This window comes from Meles meles, chromosome 6 (genome assembly GCF_922984935.1).
Source record: "Meles meles chromosome 6, mMelMel3.1 paternal haplotype, whole genome shotgun sequence".
NCBI lineage: Eukaryota > Metazoa > Chordata > Mammalia > Carnivora > Mustelidae > Meles > Meles meles.
The window spans coordinates 53496400-53514885 of NC_060071.1; the positions used below are offsets into that span (position 1 = coordinate 53496400).

General features: G+C 41.3%; 1 protein-coding gene across 5 annotated transcripts in view; it reads left to right on the forward strand.

Moving 5' to 3' along the window:
- Nucleotides 1-18486, forward strand: part of CHD8 (chromodomain helicase DNA binding protein 8) — a 63643-nt gene that overhangs the window by 4771 nt on the left and 40386 nt on the right. For 2 of the 5 annotated variants that reach the window (XM_046008156.1, XM_046008158.1), the window contains exon 2: nt 16740-17797. In XM_046008156.1, coding sequence (XP_045864112.1) covers nt 16955-17797 — 843 coding nt within the window. In that variant the 5' untranslated portion in view covers nt 16740-16954. Of the gene's footprint in view, nt 1-10135; nt 10222-16739; nt 17798-18486 lie in introns of those variants that run through there. The other 3 variants (XM_046008157.1, XM_046008159.1, XM_046008160.1) reach the window with 3 other exon arrangements.

Genomic DNA, 18486 nt, shown 5'->3' on the forward strand with positions numbered 1-18486 from the left:
TTTCTGAGAAAGGTTATATATTAACTGAATTCTTAATTTCATTGGGGAGGAAGGACATTCAGGAGCTGTAGTCTTTTTTTTTATATATATATATTTTATTTATTCGACAGAGAGAAATCACAAGTAGGCAGAGAGGCAGGCAGAGAGAGAGGAGGAAGCAGGCTCCCCGCGGAGCAGAGAGCCCGATGTGGGGCTCGATCCCAGGACCCTGGGATCATGACCTGAGCTGAAAGCAGAGGCTTTAACCCACTGAGCCACCCAGGTGCCCCCAGGAGCTGTAGTCTTAACGGGTTTCTCAAATTCTCTCTTATGGTCATTTGGAATATCCTGCTTTCATTTTTTTCTTCTACTACCTACTTTGGGAATGCACTATGTCTTTGGGGATTATTCCTTTGGGACATACTCAGAAGTACATTGTCCCATTAGTAACATGGGAATTTCATTTTGGTTGGTTCTAGAAGAAACCAATGATTTCAGTAATTGAGCTGCCTATTTAGAGCCGAGATCATAACAATTTATTAATAGAAGATAATCTACATTTTCTGTTATGGGTATCAGATATATAGCAGTAAAACATCAACCTAAGTAAACTGAATGGGAAGATTTTTCTGGATTTTTGAACAGGGACTACCAAGTTCCATGAGCATGAACCTTTTACTCAGTGTTTTCTTCTTCATTGCTTTCATGCAGTGTTTAGTTATTCTTATTCCCCTTGTCTGGGGAGTGGAGCACGTTAGTCATTTCTTTGTTTATTTACACATCAATTCTCCTATAAAATGTAGTGCTTTTGCCTGTTTTTCAGGTATACTTCCTGTTGGGGGGGGCACCTTCTTCATGAGGCCTTAAATATGTATTGGTAATGGTGGCTTCCATTCACAGCTGTCCTGAAAGTCATGGGAGTCAAGAGTCAAGGCAGTTGTCTCTGGGCATGTGAACTATCAAGGGGCAGCCTAGTCAGTTGGAGACCTATATGTTCCACAGCAGGCATTGTGAAATAAGTGGAGTACTGTAAGAAAGACACTGGCTTCATTCCTACAAACACAAAAAATTATTAATTGAATTACCTGGATGTTGCCCTAGACACTAGGGCTAGTTGAAGTCTTTTCCATGGTTTTAAGGTTAAAGGACTGTACTGCTTTTTCTTTTTCTTTTTCTTTTCATCCTGCCCAGCAGTCCTGCTATTCTAATTGTGAAACTTTTACATCTATTTCAGTATCCCACCATTGTGCTTAACAGACAAGCACAGCCAAGTCTCTAAGGAGTGATTCTGCTTTGAGAGAGACTTTTAATGGTACACTTTGAAATTATTGGATAGGGAATAATAAACTGCTTTTCATTTGCCTACTATGTGCCAAGCATTGTACATTATTTTTTAATCTTCAGAGTAACCCTGAAATGTGTGTGATTGTGTGATGTTAGCTTCATTTTACAAAAGAGAAAAAATAAGACTTAGTGAGGTTAGGTAACTTAGCCAGAAGTAGGACTCTGGTCTGTCCAACTTCAAAACCCCATTCATGATCAAGCCTACCCCCACCGAAAAGTTTAATGCTGACCCCTATGGGAGAACTGTCTTAGACGACAAGAGGCAAGTAGGCATTTGGTAGCCCGTTATAGCTGTACCTTTCACAGTTGAAGAACCTTGAGAATGTAAGATTTATTTTTGTCTTTGTATCTCTGTTAAAAGGAAAAAAAGAATAATAGTTTGTTTCCTTTAACTTAGTTGAAGATAAGATTTTGTGAAATACTTTAAGTTCTGCAGAGGAAATTCACTTGGTCAGTCTTGCAAATAACTATTTTTTAGCCAATGCAAGTCAGACTAATCCACTAAATTTAAATTTTCATTAGTCTTATGTCACTGGGGTCATTTTTTGTGCCTGGAGGTACAAGTGTGATAATAACATTGCTTTAAAATGTTTCTCCTCCCTTCACCACATACACTTTTTTAACATAAATGTTGCAATGAAACAATACCTCGTATATAATTAAGTAAATATTTGTATTTTTCTGTTAGGCTGAACAAATGTACATATACTTAGCCCAGTTAAAATGGGGCATGCAAGAGTGCTGTGTGTGTGTGGTGGGGGACCAGAAGGAGGACCAGGACTTTGTTACCTGAATTTGTATATATATTGTTACTTACACCGGCTTGCCCACAAGTGGCATCATACAAGGTGGATATATTGATCAAGTTAATGTTCCTCTGTTGGAACCCAGAATATTATTTTCACCTTGGTAACCATGTGCTGGTGAAGAAGAACTTTTCCAGTTAATTTGGCCCAAGGGCAGTGATCCTTAAAGATGAAGCTCTTACTTTCTATCTTCAGACTTAGGCCAAAACTCCAGAGTTTTATTGGAAAAAAATCCACAATGAGACTGACTTGAAAATGAATCCATACCCTATTTTTGGGTCATATGGGTGTAGTGTCATCTGTTTGTCTCTTGCCACAGCTTTAAATTGGCCACCACTGAGGCTTTATAGTCCTGAGCCTAAAGGAAATCACTAAAATTTCATTACTTTTAACAGTAATTATCACACTATGGAAAATAGTCTTATGTATATTGCATGTAGCCCAGGTTCTAAAAAGATTTTATAATGCCTCTCCTGAATGTTTCTGGTAGAAAACATGCCTCTGCCTGTTTACTATCTCTACAGTCTGAGAGAAGCCCTTGCTGTTGCTCAGAAATCTCCCCATTACCTCTCCACAGCCCCACTCCCACACACCTTTGGCTGGATGTTGAAAATACACTCTTTCAAGAAAAGTACATTAAATGCCCACCTAATAAGCAAAGGGAATATTGTAATCAACAAATCACACACAGTTCTTGCCTTTGTAGAACTTACATTCTAATGGGAGGGATCAAATCATTAATTATATAATCAGTTATTCAATCTCTGCTATAAAAAGTTGTGGATATTCAGGGGAATTTATAATAGGGGATATAACCTAAAGCATAATATAATAAGGTATTTAAGAATGTGACTTCTGAAGCCGCATAGCCTAAATTTGAATCTGGACCCAGTTTTCACTAGCTGTGGGATATTGGGCAAATTACTTAATCTCTTGGTGCCTCAGTTTCCTTATCTGTTAAAAAAAGTTGCTTCAGGCTTAATTAAATATGTTAATGCATTTTCATTGTTTAGAAGAGTGCTGGGCATGTAATGTATGTGTACTCAACAAATTTGGCTGTTTTTTGTTGGAACAACAGGGAAAGCTTTTCTTTGAAATGATGTTGTTAAAGTGAGCTTTGAAGGGTACATAAGAGGTAAATAGGCAGAATGGAGGGGAACCAGTTAGAAGGCACTTGGAATACTTCAGGGAAGGGAGGATGGTAAATTGATCCAGAATAGTGGTAGAGACAGAGTGGATGCATTTGAGAGATATTTAAGAGGAAAAGGTAGGATTTTAAAATAATGGATAGGGGGAAAAATTAAATTAAATTAAAAAATGGATATGGATCATGAGGAAGAGGTTTTCTGGTCTCGGCAGCTGTGACCGAATGAATGGGAGATGCTAGAGAATGATTACCCTTGTGTATGTGCATGTGTGGTGGTGGGAATGAAGGAGACTGTAGGGAGGGAATGCCTGGGTGGCTCAGTGGTTAAGCATCAGACTCTTGATTTCACTTCAGGTCACGATCGAGCCCTTGCGCTCAGTGCTGAATTCACTTGAGATTCTCTTGTCTACTCCCTCTATTCCTTCCCCAACTCACACGATCATGCTTTCTCTCTTTCTCTCTCAAATAAATAAATCTTTTTTAAAAAAAAGACAAGTCTGTTATAGGAAGAGTTGGACAGGTGGGTCTGCTGAGGAGACTGGAGACACTATCAAGAAAAGCCATCGAGTAAGCAAGTAGACCTCTTTCCAAGAGATATAAGTGTATAGATAATTTGTTGACGGAAATACTAATAGTTGAGGCCATGTATGTAAATTAGACATTCTTGAAAAAAGATGTAGAGTGAGAGTTAAAGAGGGCCTAGGACCAAACCTTTGTGAACTTCCAACAATGACAGACTGGTAGAAGAGAAGAGTAGCAAAGCAGAAGCGGCCAGAGAGGCCCAAGGAAAACCAGAAAAGTCATCCCGATATCCTGGAAGCAATGCAAAAAAAGTGTTTGAGAGTGGGAGAGGTGTTTCTAAGATCTTTGTGTCCCTTCTTTGGATCCCTGGGAGGATTCATTTAAGTTTGTTAACACTCAAGGTTGGATATTCATGACTTTAGAACATACATCTATAGCCGGTTTAGTCTGACTGAAGACAGTTAGTTGAACATAATCTTCAGACTTTAGAATCTAAAGTGTAGTTATTCCTGTTTGCCTTAGATTAGATTTGAAATAGAGGAAGAAAGCTTGAATGCACATTCATTCAAGTACATTGATATTAGCCTCCTGAAATTAACAAATTATTTTGGTGATTCCCTCAAAGCCTGACTAGCATCTCTTAGGTAGGTAGAGACACTGGCAAAACCAAATTTTTTCCCCAGTGATTTACCCAGCAACGTTTGTTGAGTATCTCCTAGGACATAGTGTTTATATACCAAATATTGTGTTTGGTGTTTTATTAATCTTCATTAATGGCCCTGTAACTTGATTCTTCTTTGTACAGAAGAATGAACTAGACTCAAAAAGGTTAATTTACTTGGTGGGATGGAAATTTGAACCCAGATCCCTCTGATTTCAAAGCTCATTATACCTTCATGTACAAGTATAACTACAATATAAAATAGAAGATGCTTATTCTAAAAGAGTGCTTAACAAAATGCCATGAAAGCTCAAAAGGAACTGATTACTTTGGGCTTGACAATGAAAAGTAAGGATTAGAAGGCTTTCAAGTGGACATTTTAAATTATCTTGTCAGACATTTTTGCTTTTGTTTGATAGAATTCATCACTCTTTCCCCCCCGCAATTCTCTACTCTGTTTGCTTCTGTGACATTGCACTGTTTGCCTCTCTAGTTTTCTTTTTCTGTCTACTTTGTCATAGCTTATTCTGATTCTTTTTTATTTAACTTTTTTTTTTTAAAGATTTTATTTATTTATTTGACAGACAGAGATTACAAGTCGGCAGAGAGGCAGGCAGAGAGAGAGAGAGGGAAGTAGGCTCTCTGCTGAGCAGAGAGCCCTATGTGGGGCTCGATCCCAGGACCCTGAGACCATGACCTGAGCTGAAGGAAGAGGCTTAAGCCACTGAGCCACGTAGGTGCCCATAACTTTTTAAAGTTTTTTTTTTAATAAAGATTTTATTCATTTATTTGACAGAGATCACAAGTAGGCAGAGAGGCAGGCAGAGAGAGAGAGAGAGAGAGAGGAAGGGAAGCAGGCTCCCTGCCGAGTAGAGAGTCCAATGCTTGGCTCCATCCCAGGATCCTGGGACCATGACCCGAGCCGAAGGCAGAGGCTTTAACCCACTGAGCCACCCAGGTGCCCTTTTTTAAAGTTTTATTTAAATTCCAGTTAGTTAGCATACGTGTAGTATTAATTTCAGGTATACAATATAGTGATTCAACAGTTCCATATAACACCTGGTGCTCATCACTGCAAGTGTACTCCTCAATCCCCATCACCTATTTTTACCCCTTCTCCCCCATTAAGTAGGTCCCATGCTGAACTTGGAGCTTGAATTCACAACCCTGACATCAAGAGTTGCATGCTCTGTTGACTGAGCCAGCCCAGTGTCCTGCTTACTCTGATTCTTAAATCTTTTGTTTTGTTAAGTAATCTCTACCCCCAACTTGGGGCTTCAACTCACAACCCCAAGATCAAGAGTTGCTTCCTCTGGGATACCTGTGGCTCACTCAGTTAAGCGTCTGACCTTTGATTTCCACTTAGGTCACGATCTCAGGGTCATGAGATTGAGCTCTGTTTAAGGTTCTACACTGCACAAGGAGCCTGCTTAAGATTCTTTCTCTCCCTCCCCCCCCACCCCAAAAAGAGCCTATGCTCTTTTTGCTCTTTTTGGCTGGACTGAACCAGCCAGGTGTCCCTGATTCTTAAATCCTGATGTTTTCCTGGGTTCCTCCTTGACTTTCTCACTCTACCTCAAAAAATCTCAACACGGGTTTCCAGCTAAGTGTTTTGTTTAGGCTGCAGAGTGTTAAAAAAAAATTTTTTTTAATTAGTTGTCTACATTTAAAACTTAGATTTACATAAAACTCTATTTCTGGCGTTTGAAAAATCTGAAGTTCTCGCTCAACCTTGGATGTGCATTTCCATATGGCAACACTTAACTAGAGCTGACTAGCAGCTACTCTCTTTGGAATGGTCATGGATACTTTAGTCTTTCACAGAACCCAACATTCTGTCTTGTCTCCCCAACAGTATTGGTGCAGTTTTTTGTATACTTGCTCTATTCTACATACTCCCTGGGTAAGCTCCACTGTTAAAACTACTGTTTAGATACTGAGAATTCTAAATTATCATCAAGATAACTTCTAGATTTATACATCCATTCTCCTATCAAATATCACTACTTAGCCTGCTCTAGGCAACTCAGACTCAACATGACTGGACACAACATGGCTGAACTCAAATTTCTCTCTAAACTCTAGGTTCTGTGCATTTTTTAAAAAAAGATATTTATTTATTTAACAGAGAGAGAGACACAGCGAGAAAAGGAACATAAACAGGGGGAGTGAGAGAGGGAGAAGTAAGCCTCCCGCTGAGCAAGGAGCCCGATGTGGGACTCGATCCCAGGACTTTGGGATCATGACCTGAGCCGAAGGCAGACGCTCAATGACTGAGACCCAGGCGCCCGGTTCTGTGCATTTTTATCCCTGAAGTGTTACTTGGCTCTGTCCCTTCCTTATCATTACCTTTTGACTCACATTGCTGTGATTCAGGCACTATTCACCTTATTAGGGTTCTTGGTTACAAACAACAGAAATCATCTTTTGGCTAACTTAAGCAGAAAAATGATTTATTGGAAAAATATTCTGTGGCTCACAAAATCGATACGAATGCTTGACTGCTTGGTTTAGAAAATGATCTGAAACTAAAGGGAGGTTAGAATCAGAGAACATGTCCAAGGTCATACCACTGAATAGTGTTTTTAGGGTGCTGTAGTAGAACTCAAGGGTCTGTCACTGCTGAGTGTTGTTTAACTGGTTGGTTCTGGGTTTTTATATTACCTCTGCAATGTCAAATTTCTCTGAAGGACTGTGCACTTAAGCTAGTCTAGGTCATGTGTGTACTTTGTCTTTGCTAGGAAGAGGAAGTGGGACCCCTCCCTGCAGTCCCCATTCTGATTTCCCATCTCCTCTAACAGCCTATAGTAGGAGGTAAGGTCTAGTCTTCCATTGAGACTTCTACCCTGAGCTATTCTCCCAGTGTAGGAAAGGGGCTTTTGTTGCTGAGCAGGGGGAAAAAAATCAATTTTCTACCATACAGCTCTTTTCTGGACTACCACAGCAGCCTCCTAACTGCTTGTGTCCTCTGACCCTTAATTTCCCAAATGTATTCTCTATTCAGTAGCCAGAGTTTGCTAACCAAAACACAGTTCTGATCATGTCATTCTGTGTTTCAGTGGCTCCTCATCCACCTATCAGAAAATAGTTTAGCATGGTTCCTTGGTTCCTTGAAGGGCCTGGCCTTAACTTATCCTTTCAATCTCATCCAGTTTCTTTTTGTGATTTATACTTTGGCGAGACTGAACTACAGAGTTCCTTAGAGTTTCCTCTACATGTCTCATGCTATCTGCTGTTGCTGTGCTTTGTTTTATTTTGCGCTTATTATCCCTACTGCCTGAATACTCCTTTCTTGTAGCCCACTTTACCTTCCTTAGTTAACTCCTCCTCTTCTTTTAAGGAATGACATTCTTCTTCTTCTTCTTTTTTTTTTTAAAAGATTTTCTTTGTCTATTTGACAGAGCACACAAGCGGTGGGACCTGCAGGCAGAGGGAGAGGGAGAGAGAGAAGCAAACTCCCCGTGGAGCAGGGAGCCTGATGCAGGGTTTGATGCCAGGACCCTGGGATCATGACCTGAGCCGAAGGCAGTTGCTTAACCAACTGAGCCACCCAGGCACTCAAGAAATGACTTTCTTGATAACTTTTTCCTTCTAAGTTAATCCCTTTCATCTGTATTCCTGTAATAGCCCCCTGAATATTTCATTGCACTTATCATCTTGTATTATGATTGTTTATATTTGTCATTATTGTCATAATCCCTCTTTTCCAACCCCTACCCACATATATACCCAAATATACTCCTACCCGTTGTGAGTTCTTTGAGGGTAGAGATTATGTCTTATTCACCTTTGGTTCTCTAATATTTCCACATTAGTGTATTATAATCTCAATAAATGTAGACACAATGAAAAAGCATTTGATACAGATCTTAGGAGATAAGACTTTCTTGAGGCAAAAAAATGAAATAAGGATGGAGTATACTTTGAAGACAGTAGCATTAGCTAGGCTATAAGAAAAATATAGGACAATAGGAAGTTGGGTTTTTTTGTGTTTTGGCTAGTGTTTTGGCTATCCTTACTATCCTAGTAAGGATAGTGGGAAATAAGACTGGAAAGGCAAGATGTAGTCTTCATTTATATCTTAAGTAACAGGGAACCTTTGAAAGTTTTTTTTTTTTTTAAAGATTTTATTTATTTATTTGACAGAGAGAGATCACAAGTAGATAGAGAGGCAGGTAGAGAGAGAGAGAGAGGGAAGCAGGCTCCCTGCTGAGCAGAGAGCCCGATGCGGGACTCGATCCCAGGACCCCAAGATCATGACCTGAGCCGAAGGCAGCGGCTTAACCCACTGAGCCACCCAGGCGCCCCCCTTTGAAAGTTTTTAAGGAGACTAATTTGAATTTAACTGTGTTTTAGGAAATTAATCTGGTAGCAGAATGGATTCGTAGGGGAAGGGATCAGTTATGAGGTTTCTTTTTTTAACATAAATAACTGCATAAAGAGGTGGCAGCAGAAATAAGAGAGTTAGATATATTTATCCTTACTTTCCTCTTAGTTTCATAGTTGAATCACGCATCTCTCTAACCCTCAGTTTTCTCACTGTACAAGAGGTTGACTTGATATGATTACCAAAGTCCTTGCCAGCTCCAAAATCTGTTTGTGACTTATTTTGAGAGAGTCCGTGGGACTTGGCAAATGATTGGATGGTGGATACAGGTGGAGGTTTCATAGATGCCTTTGAGGTTTTGAGTCTGAGTGAATGGTATTGCTGTTTCAAGGAGTGGTATTGGTCTTCCTAATAATAGTGGTAATGCTAAGATCTGTAAAAATAGGAGAGTAAGGTCAAGTTGACCTTCCTCAGTTGTGTCCTAGAGTACAGAAAACAGGATTTCAATGTTGAGGCTGGTTACATTTCAGAGGAAACTAGTTGGGTCAGGAGGTAAGCACCTGATTTTAGCAGTTGTTTACTTTGAGGGATTTAAGCTTGGGTACCATCATTCTGGGGTTGACTAGTTTCTTTGGGAATTAGAGTGGTCTCAAGTGGCATTGCAAAGTAAATACTGGCCAGTATGTCAGAAAGCTGAGTTTCAAGAGAAGTGATGTGAGGGTGAGAGATCAGGTTTAGGGATGAGGACCGAATGTGTGTTTTGGAGGTGAGGGGTCTGGGAATTGCTAGAGGGCACCTGGAATTACTTTCTGGAAAGTGATACAGCTGCCCAAAGGTTGGAGTATTAGAGATACAAACCAGCATTATGGTTGTGGCAGAAACCATGTAACAGCATCTGGGCTGACTCACTCCCATTTTGGAAGATTTGCCCCCTTTTAAAGGGGAGTGGGATCTGGTATAGTTAACACAGAAGGGATAGACAGGGCTGCCAGAAGATAGGGGATTCATTGGGAGACAGAGTTGGTATAGTGTGGAACCTTCCCTCCCGCGTTTACGCTCTTCAGTGTGCAGAATACAGTGTAGGTGGTAGGGAATTTAATCCCCAGAACTAGTTTCCCGCAGCAGGAGACTGAGCCTCTAGCCAGGCCCCTTTTTTTTTCAAGCAAGCTGCAGGCTTCGCCTCGGCCCTAGAAACCGGATAGGCCTCTCCGTGCGCTCTCAACCTAACCCGTGGTGGCGGGGGAGGGGGAAGCTTTTTCTGGTCCCGCCCTTTGCGCTGTTTTGCGTTCTTGCGCTTGTGGTGAGTGGCAGTAGGGTTTAGCCATTGAAGACGCGGGGCGGGCGGGAGCATCAAGTTAGGTTGCGCAGGAGGTGGGGGGAACTGGTGCTGGAGAGACAGCGAGAGGGGCGAACCGGCCCCCCACGGCCGCTGCAGGTAAAGGCACCTCTCTTAGCCCGCTGTGTTGAGGCACGGCTCCTTTTCTCCTTCAGGTTTTTGTCGGGCCTTCCAGCCTGTAGCTTCCGCCCTAACATTGCTCCCACCCGGGCATCCACACCCCCCCTTACCCCCCGCATCTTCCCATCTTGGCCATCCCCACCCAGGAGGGCACCCCGCTAGCTCCCTCGGTCAAGTGCATGTACCTCATTTCTATTTTGGGGGCGCCAGTTGCCTGAAATCTCCCCCCTCTGCTGTATGGGCCTTACTGGCAACAACCCGGCAGTATGAGCAGGTAATGTACCCGGGTCCCCGCCACCCCCACCCCCTGTAGCGTTTCCCTCTCAGCCAACCCCTCACTTCCTTACCTTTCCCCTTCTCTTCTTTCGTATGAGTATATAATTTCTGTAGTTTCCCGTTTGTTCCCTGAATATACGTACATGGTTTTAGCTTTCATAGTTGCTTTTTACTTTTTCTGTTATTCAGAAAGGCTCACTTTACCAGCCATGTTTGCCCCCAAATGTCCATACCCCTGATTGAGGTGTGAGTGCTTTTTCCTTCAATAATTGGGAAAACAAAAACAGTAGCCACACATTGGGGAGTGAGAATGGTGAAGATAGAGAAAATGGCCTAGGATCTTGATCTTCTTGAGGAAATCTGAGTGGCTCCAAGTTAATAGCTCCATTTCTTAAGCTCTGTGTTCTTCCATCCTGATCCCTTGCAGACCCTAAATTGTGATTACATTCACCTTGGATGTTTATTTCTCATTTCTTTATAAGATTTGAGGCTCTTTGGGTCTTACAAATGTCTCCGTGGTGCAGTTTTAAATTCTTCTTTTTAAAAATTGTTAGTCATTTTCATTTTAGGCCTTCTGATTATTTTATTTTCAAGGGATTTCTCATTTAGATTAAGCTGCTTTTCTGGCCATCTTGTGTTTCAATAGCATGTGTTTATGTCTGTCTTCAGCTGAGCCTCTTGAAAGGATACAGTTTCCAATAACAAGATTCATACTTTGAAGTAAAATAGTTTGTTGTTTTCTGAATCCTTGAGCAATTAGAGGTTAAGTGGGCATGGGTGGTATTTTCTGGAAGTGCGTATTACAAAAAAAAAAGTATTTGTCAATATGGCCTTCGTTCATTACCTTCTAAGAGGATGAGCAGTACAGAGGAGTCTGGAAAATGGATGTCTGTAGTTCAGTTTATATAATTTCATTTATTGGGCAGCTGGACTAATCTCTGTTGCAGTGTTTCTTATCCATCATAAACAATAAACTATGATAAACTCGCTTTTGAGAGACCGTAAGAAATCTTATCCTACCATAGAGAGATCTTGATAACCCTTCAAAACCAGGCATGCTTCTCCACCTCTTGCCCCCAGTTGTGTTTTATAGATCCTCACTGGCCAGGAAGATTTTGTTTAGTTTTGTTGACTATAAATACCCGAAACAGTGAGATGTGTTCTACCTTTTCCATTTGATAAATATAAAATTATGACATTAAGTATGCACTTTCAAACCACATATTTTTCATCCCCTTGTTGAGAATCACTACTTTGTTCAAAGGTAAGGGGAGATTGCAATGGAAAGTATAGAGTAGAATAAAAACAAAGTCCTTTATGATCAAGACAGACATATTGTTATTGAAATGGGCAAGGGAAAGGAGACTGATAAAATAAAAATAGGAGAGTTGGGATTTTACAGATTCCTTTAAAAAAAAAGGAAATATATCAAAGGTGGTAAATCTGCAGAAGAACATCAGTTTATACTTACTTCATGGAGAAGGAGTAGTTCTCCCTTTAAAAGAAGGTGAGATGAAAGGCTGTTAACATAAATTGTTTAACATTAACTGGCTTGTTACATGGAGATTATAGATAGGTGGCCTTGGATTCTAACCTTAACCGGCTGGTATGTTTCACTTCTGCCCAGCTCCCCTAAGGTTTCTGTCATTAGTTTAAAATTATGGAAAGTGAATATGTGCAATTCTCAAACTCTGTCTTTCCTTTTGAGCATTTATGTGTATTTTCTTTTTGGGACAATGGTAGGCCATGACTGACTTTTCATTCTCAATATGAAAGAAGTCTGGTATGACTTCTTTAGGCAATGGTTTTACTTAGGGATATCTAAGTTCTTCATATATTTGGAAGCTTAACATCTATTTGTTTATTTTTTAAGATTTTCTTTATTTGAGAGAGCACAAGCCAAGGAGTTGGGGGGGGGGAGGAGAAGAGGGGAAGAGAAAGAAGCAGAGCATTCCCCCTGAGCAAGTAGCTGGATGTGGGCTTGATCCCAGGACCCCCAAGATCATGACCTGAGCAGAAGGCAAACACTTAACCAACTGAGCTCCTCAGGTGCCATTTAACATCTGTTTATTGTTACTACCAGCATTTGAACCATAGATAATTCATGGGATAGATGAGCTTGGTAGAATAGGCCAGATGTGGATATAGCCAGGATGACCCACAAAGTAGGAATGGAAGGAGAGTTGAGGAAAGTTAGAGGTATGATGGAAGAAGGTTTCATCTTTGAGAATCAAAGACAACTTAAACATGGGAGTTAGAAAAGAATCAGGAGACTAGGATTAAAAAATATGTACAAAATGAATTAGATCAGTAGAGATGAGTCGATATGAGGGGACTGAGAAGTGGTGAAACATCATGGTGTGGCATTAAATCACTGGAGATGTTTTTAAATTATGAGGCCCAGACTAAACCGGGGAAGTAGAAATTTGGCCCAAAAATTGGGAAGGGAGATAAATGATAAATGCATTGATTGACCTTTAAAAACTTTCTCTCTCTCTTATTTTTTTTTTTTAAGATTTTATTTATTTATTTGACAGAAAGACAGCAAGAGAGGGAACACTAACAGGGGGAATAGGAGAGGGAGAAGCAGGCTTCCTGCTGAGCAGAGAGCCTGACAAGGGTCTCAAACCCAGGACCCTGGGATCATGACCTGAGCGGAAGGCAGATGCTTAACGACCAAGCCACTCAGGTGCCCCTAAAAACTTACTCTTGAGTTGTATTGAGGATAGGGAAATATTTCAGAAACTGTTAGCCTTGTTTCTCCCATGAAAAAAGTGAGATTTCTCTCTGATATCAGGCTGCTGTGGAGGAAAGGAATAAATAGGAAGGAATAGTGGAAAGGAGAAAATCCTTCCTGCCTCATGGAAGAAGAGACAGGTTATAAACTATTGGTCAGCATAAACTTCTAGTTAGTGGAAACATTTATTGTAGTTTTTGTATGACACCTAATTAGATATGTTTAATGTAACCTCTGTGGCAGTGAACAGGAGATGAAAGATAATAAGTAGCCAAGTAGGGCATAGCTAGAAAAAAGCTGATGGTAGTGTTGAGGAAATTCATAAAATTATTGAGTAGATTTTTGTTGAATCAAGAAATACTTAAAACTTTTCTCATTGTCATTTGGAGCAACTTTGGGGCAAGTATTAGGAGAAGCTGGAATGAGCTGGTGTAATAGTTTGGCCAAAAGTAGGAAGGGATAAGGATTCTGGGGGAGATGTGAAGGATGTACTTACCAAAGCAAGGAAGATCTTGTTTAATATTGGTAGAGAGGCCATGTGTACTTCATAATTTTGTTGTGCCAACTACCGATCAGTCTGTTCTCTTTATTTTTTTTTAATTTTTTTTTAAAGATTTTATTTATTTATTTGACAGAGAGAGAGATCATAAGTAGGCAGAGAGGCAGGCAGAGAGAGAGGAGGAAGCAGGCTCCCCGCGGAGCAGAGAGCCCGACGCGGGGCTCGATCCCAGGACCCTGAGATCATGACCTGAGCCGAAGGCAGCGGCTTAATCCACTGAGCCACCCAGGCGCCCCAGTCTGTTCTCTTTAAATCTGAGTTTCTGGACTATTTACCCACATTTTATTGTTTTATAAGGGTACCTGGGATAAGTTGAGGAAGGGAAAAAGTAGTTTGTGGGTTTTATGGAAAAGTTTTCAGTAAAGTCTATATTCTGTCACTGACAAATGCCTTCTGGTATCTACTAAAAGTTAAGAGAAAAGGTCTTATCAAGCAAGGCTTTCCTGAATGGTCAAGTATAGACATCATATACAGAGAACTTTCATATTTTCATATAGTTTAGTTATATGGTGGTGTACTCCTAATTCCTTGTTTTAGTTTTTCCTTTTTCCAACATTTTCATGAACTTAAATCTTCAGATGTAGATTTCATAAACATGTTTTCAGTTATTTGTAGGACAGTTTTTCAAAATGGGAAATTACTGTCTCATCTTAAAATCAGGGATACCATTTAGTTTTGTGTTTTTTTTTTTAAGATTTTATTTATTTATTTGACAGACAGAGATCACAAGTAGGCAGAGAAGCAGGCAGAGAGAGAGGAGGAAGCAGGCTCCCTGCTGAGCAGAGAGCCCAATGCGGGGCTCGATCCCAGGACCCTGGGATCATGAACTGAGCGGAAGGCAGAGGCTTTAACCCACTAAGCCACCCAGGCGCCCCTACCATTTAGTTTTTAAAAGGTCTGAATGGTTCATTCCATATACTGCAGCCAAATATATTAATTCATTAAGTTTTTTTTTGTTTGTTTGTTTGTTTTTTTGGTATCTCCTGTGTGTGTGATATCCTCCTGGTTCTTTAAGGATCCACACATAACTAAGATATGGTTCCTACCATCCAGGAACTTTTTGTCTCTTGGGGAAAGAGCAGCTGGACCACCATGCAGGGTTGTGCAGAGTGTGTATTGCACATATTCATTATCATCATTGATAATATGTTTAGTATGGCAGTTTTCCAGCAGATGGCAGACAAGCATCTTAAGGAGCAGGCAGCTTTTTATAATTTGCACAAAGGAACCATTTGGGCCTTCAGAGAATATGGACACGAGACTGGTCATTTTAGTAAAATATTAAGTATAAGTCCTTTAAATAAGGTGCAGACAACACTGTGAGTATTTTAAGGAAGGCGAAAGGACCAAGTCATCACAAATTGCTTTGCTGTGAAAGGGGCAGTTTCAGGGCTCACCTTTTGGAATAAAAGGAAGACCTTTGAAAGGGTAGGAAAGATTTCAGCTGGGAGAGATGCTTGGGAGTGGGGGAGGGTACGTTCTAAGCAGAAACTACAGCATAATAGGCAAAGTCATGCAGATAGGAATCACATTAGGGGAACTGTATAATCTAGTTGGCCTGGAATGTCGGTTATATATAGGAAGTGATGAGAGAAAAAGTTGGGAATATAAGTGGAACTAAAATGTACAAGTCTTTTTTTTTTTTTTTTAAGATTTTATTTATTTACTTGACAGAGACAGTGAGAAAGGGAATACAAGCAAGGGGGTGAGAGGGAGAAGCAGGCTTCCTACTGAGCAGGGAGCCCAATGTGGGGCTCAATCCCAGGACCCCGGGATCATGCCCTGATCCCAAGGCAAATGTTTAACCGACTGAGCCACCCAGGCGCCCCTAAAATGTACAGTTCTTTGAATTTCTTGCAAAGTTTTTGATCTCAAATATGAGAAAGGGGGAAGGGAGTTAATAGAAATAGTATGTATAGATTGATATGTTAGCTAGAATAAAGTTTGGGAAACTTCCTGGGTAAAATTACACTGAAAATGTAGCAAGATTGGGCACTTGGCTGACTCAGTCTGTTAAGCAGTCTGCCTTCAGCTCAGGTTTTGATCCCAGGGTTCTGGAATGGCGTCCGCATCGGGCTCCCTACTCCACGGGGAGTCTGCTTCTCCCTCTGCCCCTCCCCTCATTCAATCTCTCATGTTCTCCTGCTCTCTTTCTCTCTCTCTCTCTCAAATCAATAAAATCTTAAAAAAAAGAAAAAGTATAACAAGGTTGTACAGTGAGTTTGATTAAAAGTGGTTATTTTTGCCAGTAGTAAGTGAAAACATCTAAAATACAAGGGACATTTATGAAATGCAATATATTCAGAAACCTTTATCTACAGTCATTGAAATGCTACTGGTATATTGTTAAATTCTGTCAACTTAACCTGAAATAAAGTGAGTGAATGTTAAACTCCCTGATATCTACTTAAGAATGATAATTGTAGGGGGCGCCTGGGTGGCTCAGTGGGTTAAAGCCTCTGCCTTTCGCTCGGGTCATGATCCCAGGGTCCTGAGATCGAGCCCCGCATCGGGCTCTCTGCTTGGCAGGGAGCCTGCTTCCTCCTCTCTCTCTCTCTGCCTGCCTCTCTCCCTACCTGTGATCTCTATCTGTCAAATAAATAAATAAAATCTAAAAAAAAAAAAAAAAAATAATAATTGTAGAAAGAAATGGACAGAGACAGCCAAGAGATCTTGACAGACAGAAACTTCAAAGTGTGTAGGTGTAAGAGCCCAAAAAGGAGTTTGGTTTATTTCTTTTATAGTTTTAGGTTGAAGCAAAAATGTGAGTGTTCTTTCTGCTGTGTCTCTGCCCTCAGATTACCTCACATTTCCATTTTCTCTTATTATTTTGATGCCAGTTGATATTAAGGTAGTACCTAGGAGGGAGAAGTTTTCCTTGAGGTCACCAATTTTGCTTATTTTTCATTTGTCTTCTCACAACAGGAGTTTCACCATCTTCCTCTGAAGACCTAGCCATCTTGCTCCATGAAGGTCAGGACAATCTGACATGCACTTGTTTCTTGCCTCTTTACCTGAAGAGTAGTCCTCTTCCATTGTGTACATTTTTTTCTTAATAGGGGAGGGGAGGGGAGAGCCAGAACCCCCCCTCCCCTTCCCTCCCTAGACCTTGGTGAAGTACCCGCCATTGCTTTCCCAAGATGGCAGACCCCATCATGGATCTGTTTGATGACCCAAATTTATTTGGCCTGGACTCTCTGACTGATGACAGCTTCAACCAGGTCACACAAGACCCCATTGAGGAAGCCCTTGGACTACCAAGCTCTCTGGACTCCTTGGATCAGATGAACCAGGATGGTGGAGGTGGTGATGTGGGGAATTCATCAGCAAGTGACCTGGTCCCCCCACCAGATGAGACAGCCCCCACAGAACTTCCCAAAGAATCGACAGCTCCAGCTCCAGAATCTTTAACTTTGCATGATTATACCACTCAGCCCATCAGCCAGGAGCAGCCAGCCCAACCTGTCTTACAGACACCGACGCCAACATCAGGACTTTTGCAGGTCTCCAAGAGCCAGGAGATCCTGAGCCAAGGGAATCCTTTCATGGGTGTCTCTGCCACAGCTGTCTCCTCCAGTAGTACTGGAGGGCAACCGCCTCAGTCAGCCCCTAAGATTGTTATCCTTAAGGCCCCACCAAGCTCCTCAGTCACTGGTGCCCACGTGGCACAAATTCAGGCCCAAGGTATCACCAGCACAGCTCAGCCCCTGGTGGCTGGCACAGCCAATGGTGGAAAAGTTACTTTTACCAAAGTGCTAACCGGCACTCCCCTTCGACCAGGTGTTTCCATTGTCTCTGGTAATACAGTGTTGGCCGCCAAGGTCCCTGGGAACCAGGCTGCTGTTCAGCGCATTGTCCAGCCCAGCCGACCAGTAAAGCAGCTGGTCCTACAACCAGTTAAGGGTTCAGCTCCTGCTGGAAACCCTGGGGCCACAGGGCCCCCACTGAAGCCTGCAGTTACACTGACCTCTACACCTACCCAGGTGACTTGAGTGAAAGGGGGAGGTGAATTTTGGTTTAGTAGAGGGCCCAGCAACTGTGTGAGAAGAGAGCACATGAGATCTATCTCTAGGAAATCCTGTTTAGATTCTACCTATGCTTCTTTAAAAAATCAGTTAGCATTGACAGCCACATACTTGCTACTTAACCAGGTGGAAGCAGTTAATGTTGACATATTTTTTTGAGCTCTTATTACATGTTTACACTGTGCCTAGCTGGTCTTGAACAAGACAGACACAGTCCCTGTCCTTACAGAGCTCACGATCTGCCAGGAAGGCAGACAGTAAACAAAAATTCACAATACTGTATGATACAAAGTTTTATGAGAAATACTGGATGCTATGGGAACAGTCACTAGTTATTTATATTTGCAAGACTTACAGAAGCTATGTGTATATTTTCCCTGTTCTTATTACTGAGATTGTCCTCCTTTATCCAGTGAAAAGGCTAGTTTCTATTGTAAGAGAGTAGAGGTTCTAGCCTCTGAATAAAGGTCCAAAAGAGTTTGTGGGGGAGGGGATGGTATTAAAATAAGTAGGACCAGTGGAAAGAAGCTATGAGGAGGTGGATTATAAAGACTATTGTTCTAAGAGACTGCCAGAAAATGGAATGACTACCTTAGAAGATAGCCTTCCATCAGGAGTTTGTGAAAAATAGGCCTGATACCCACTGG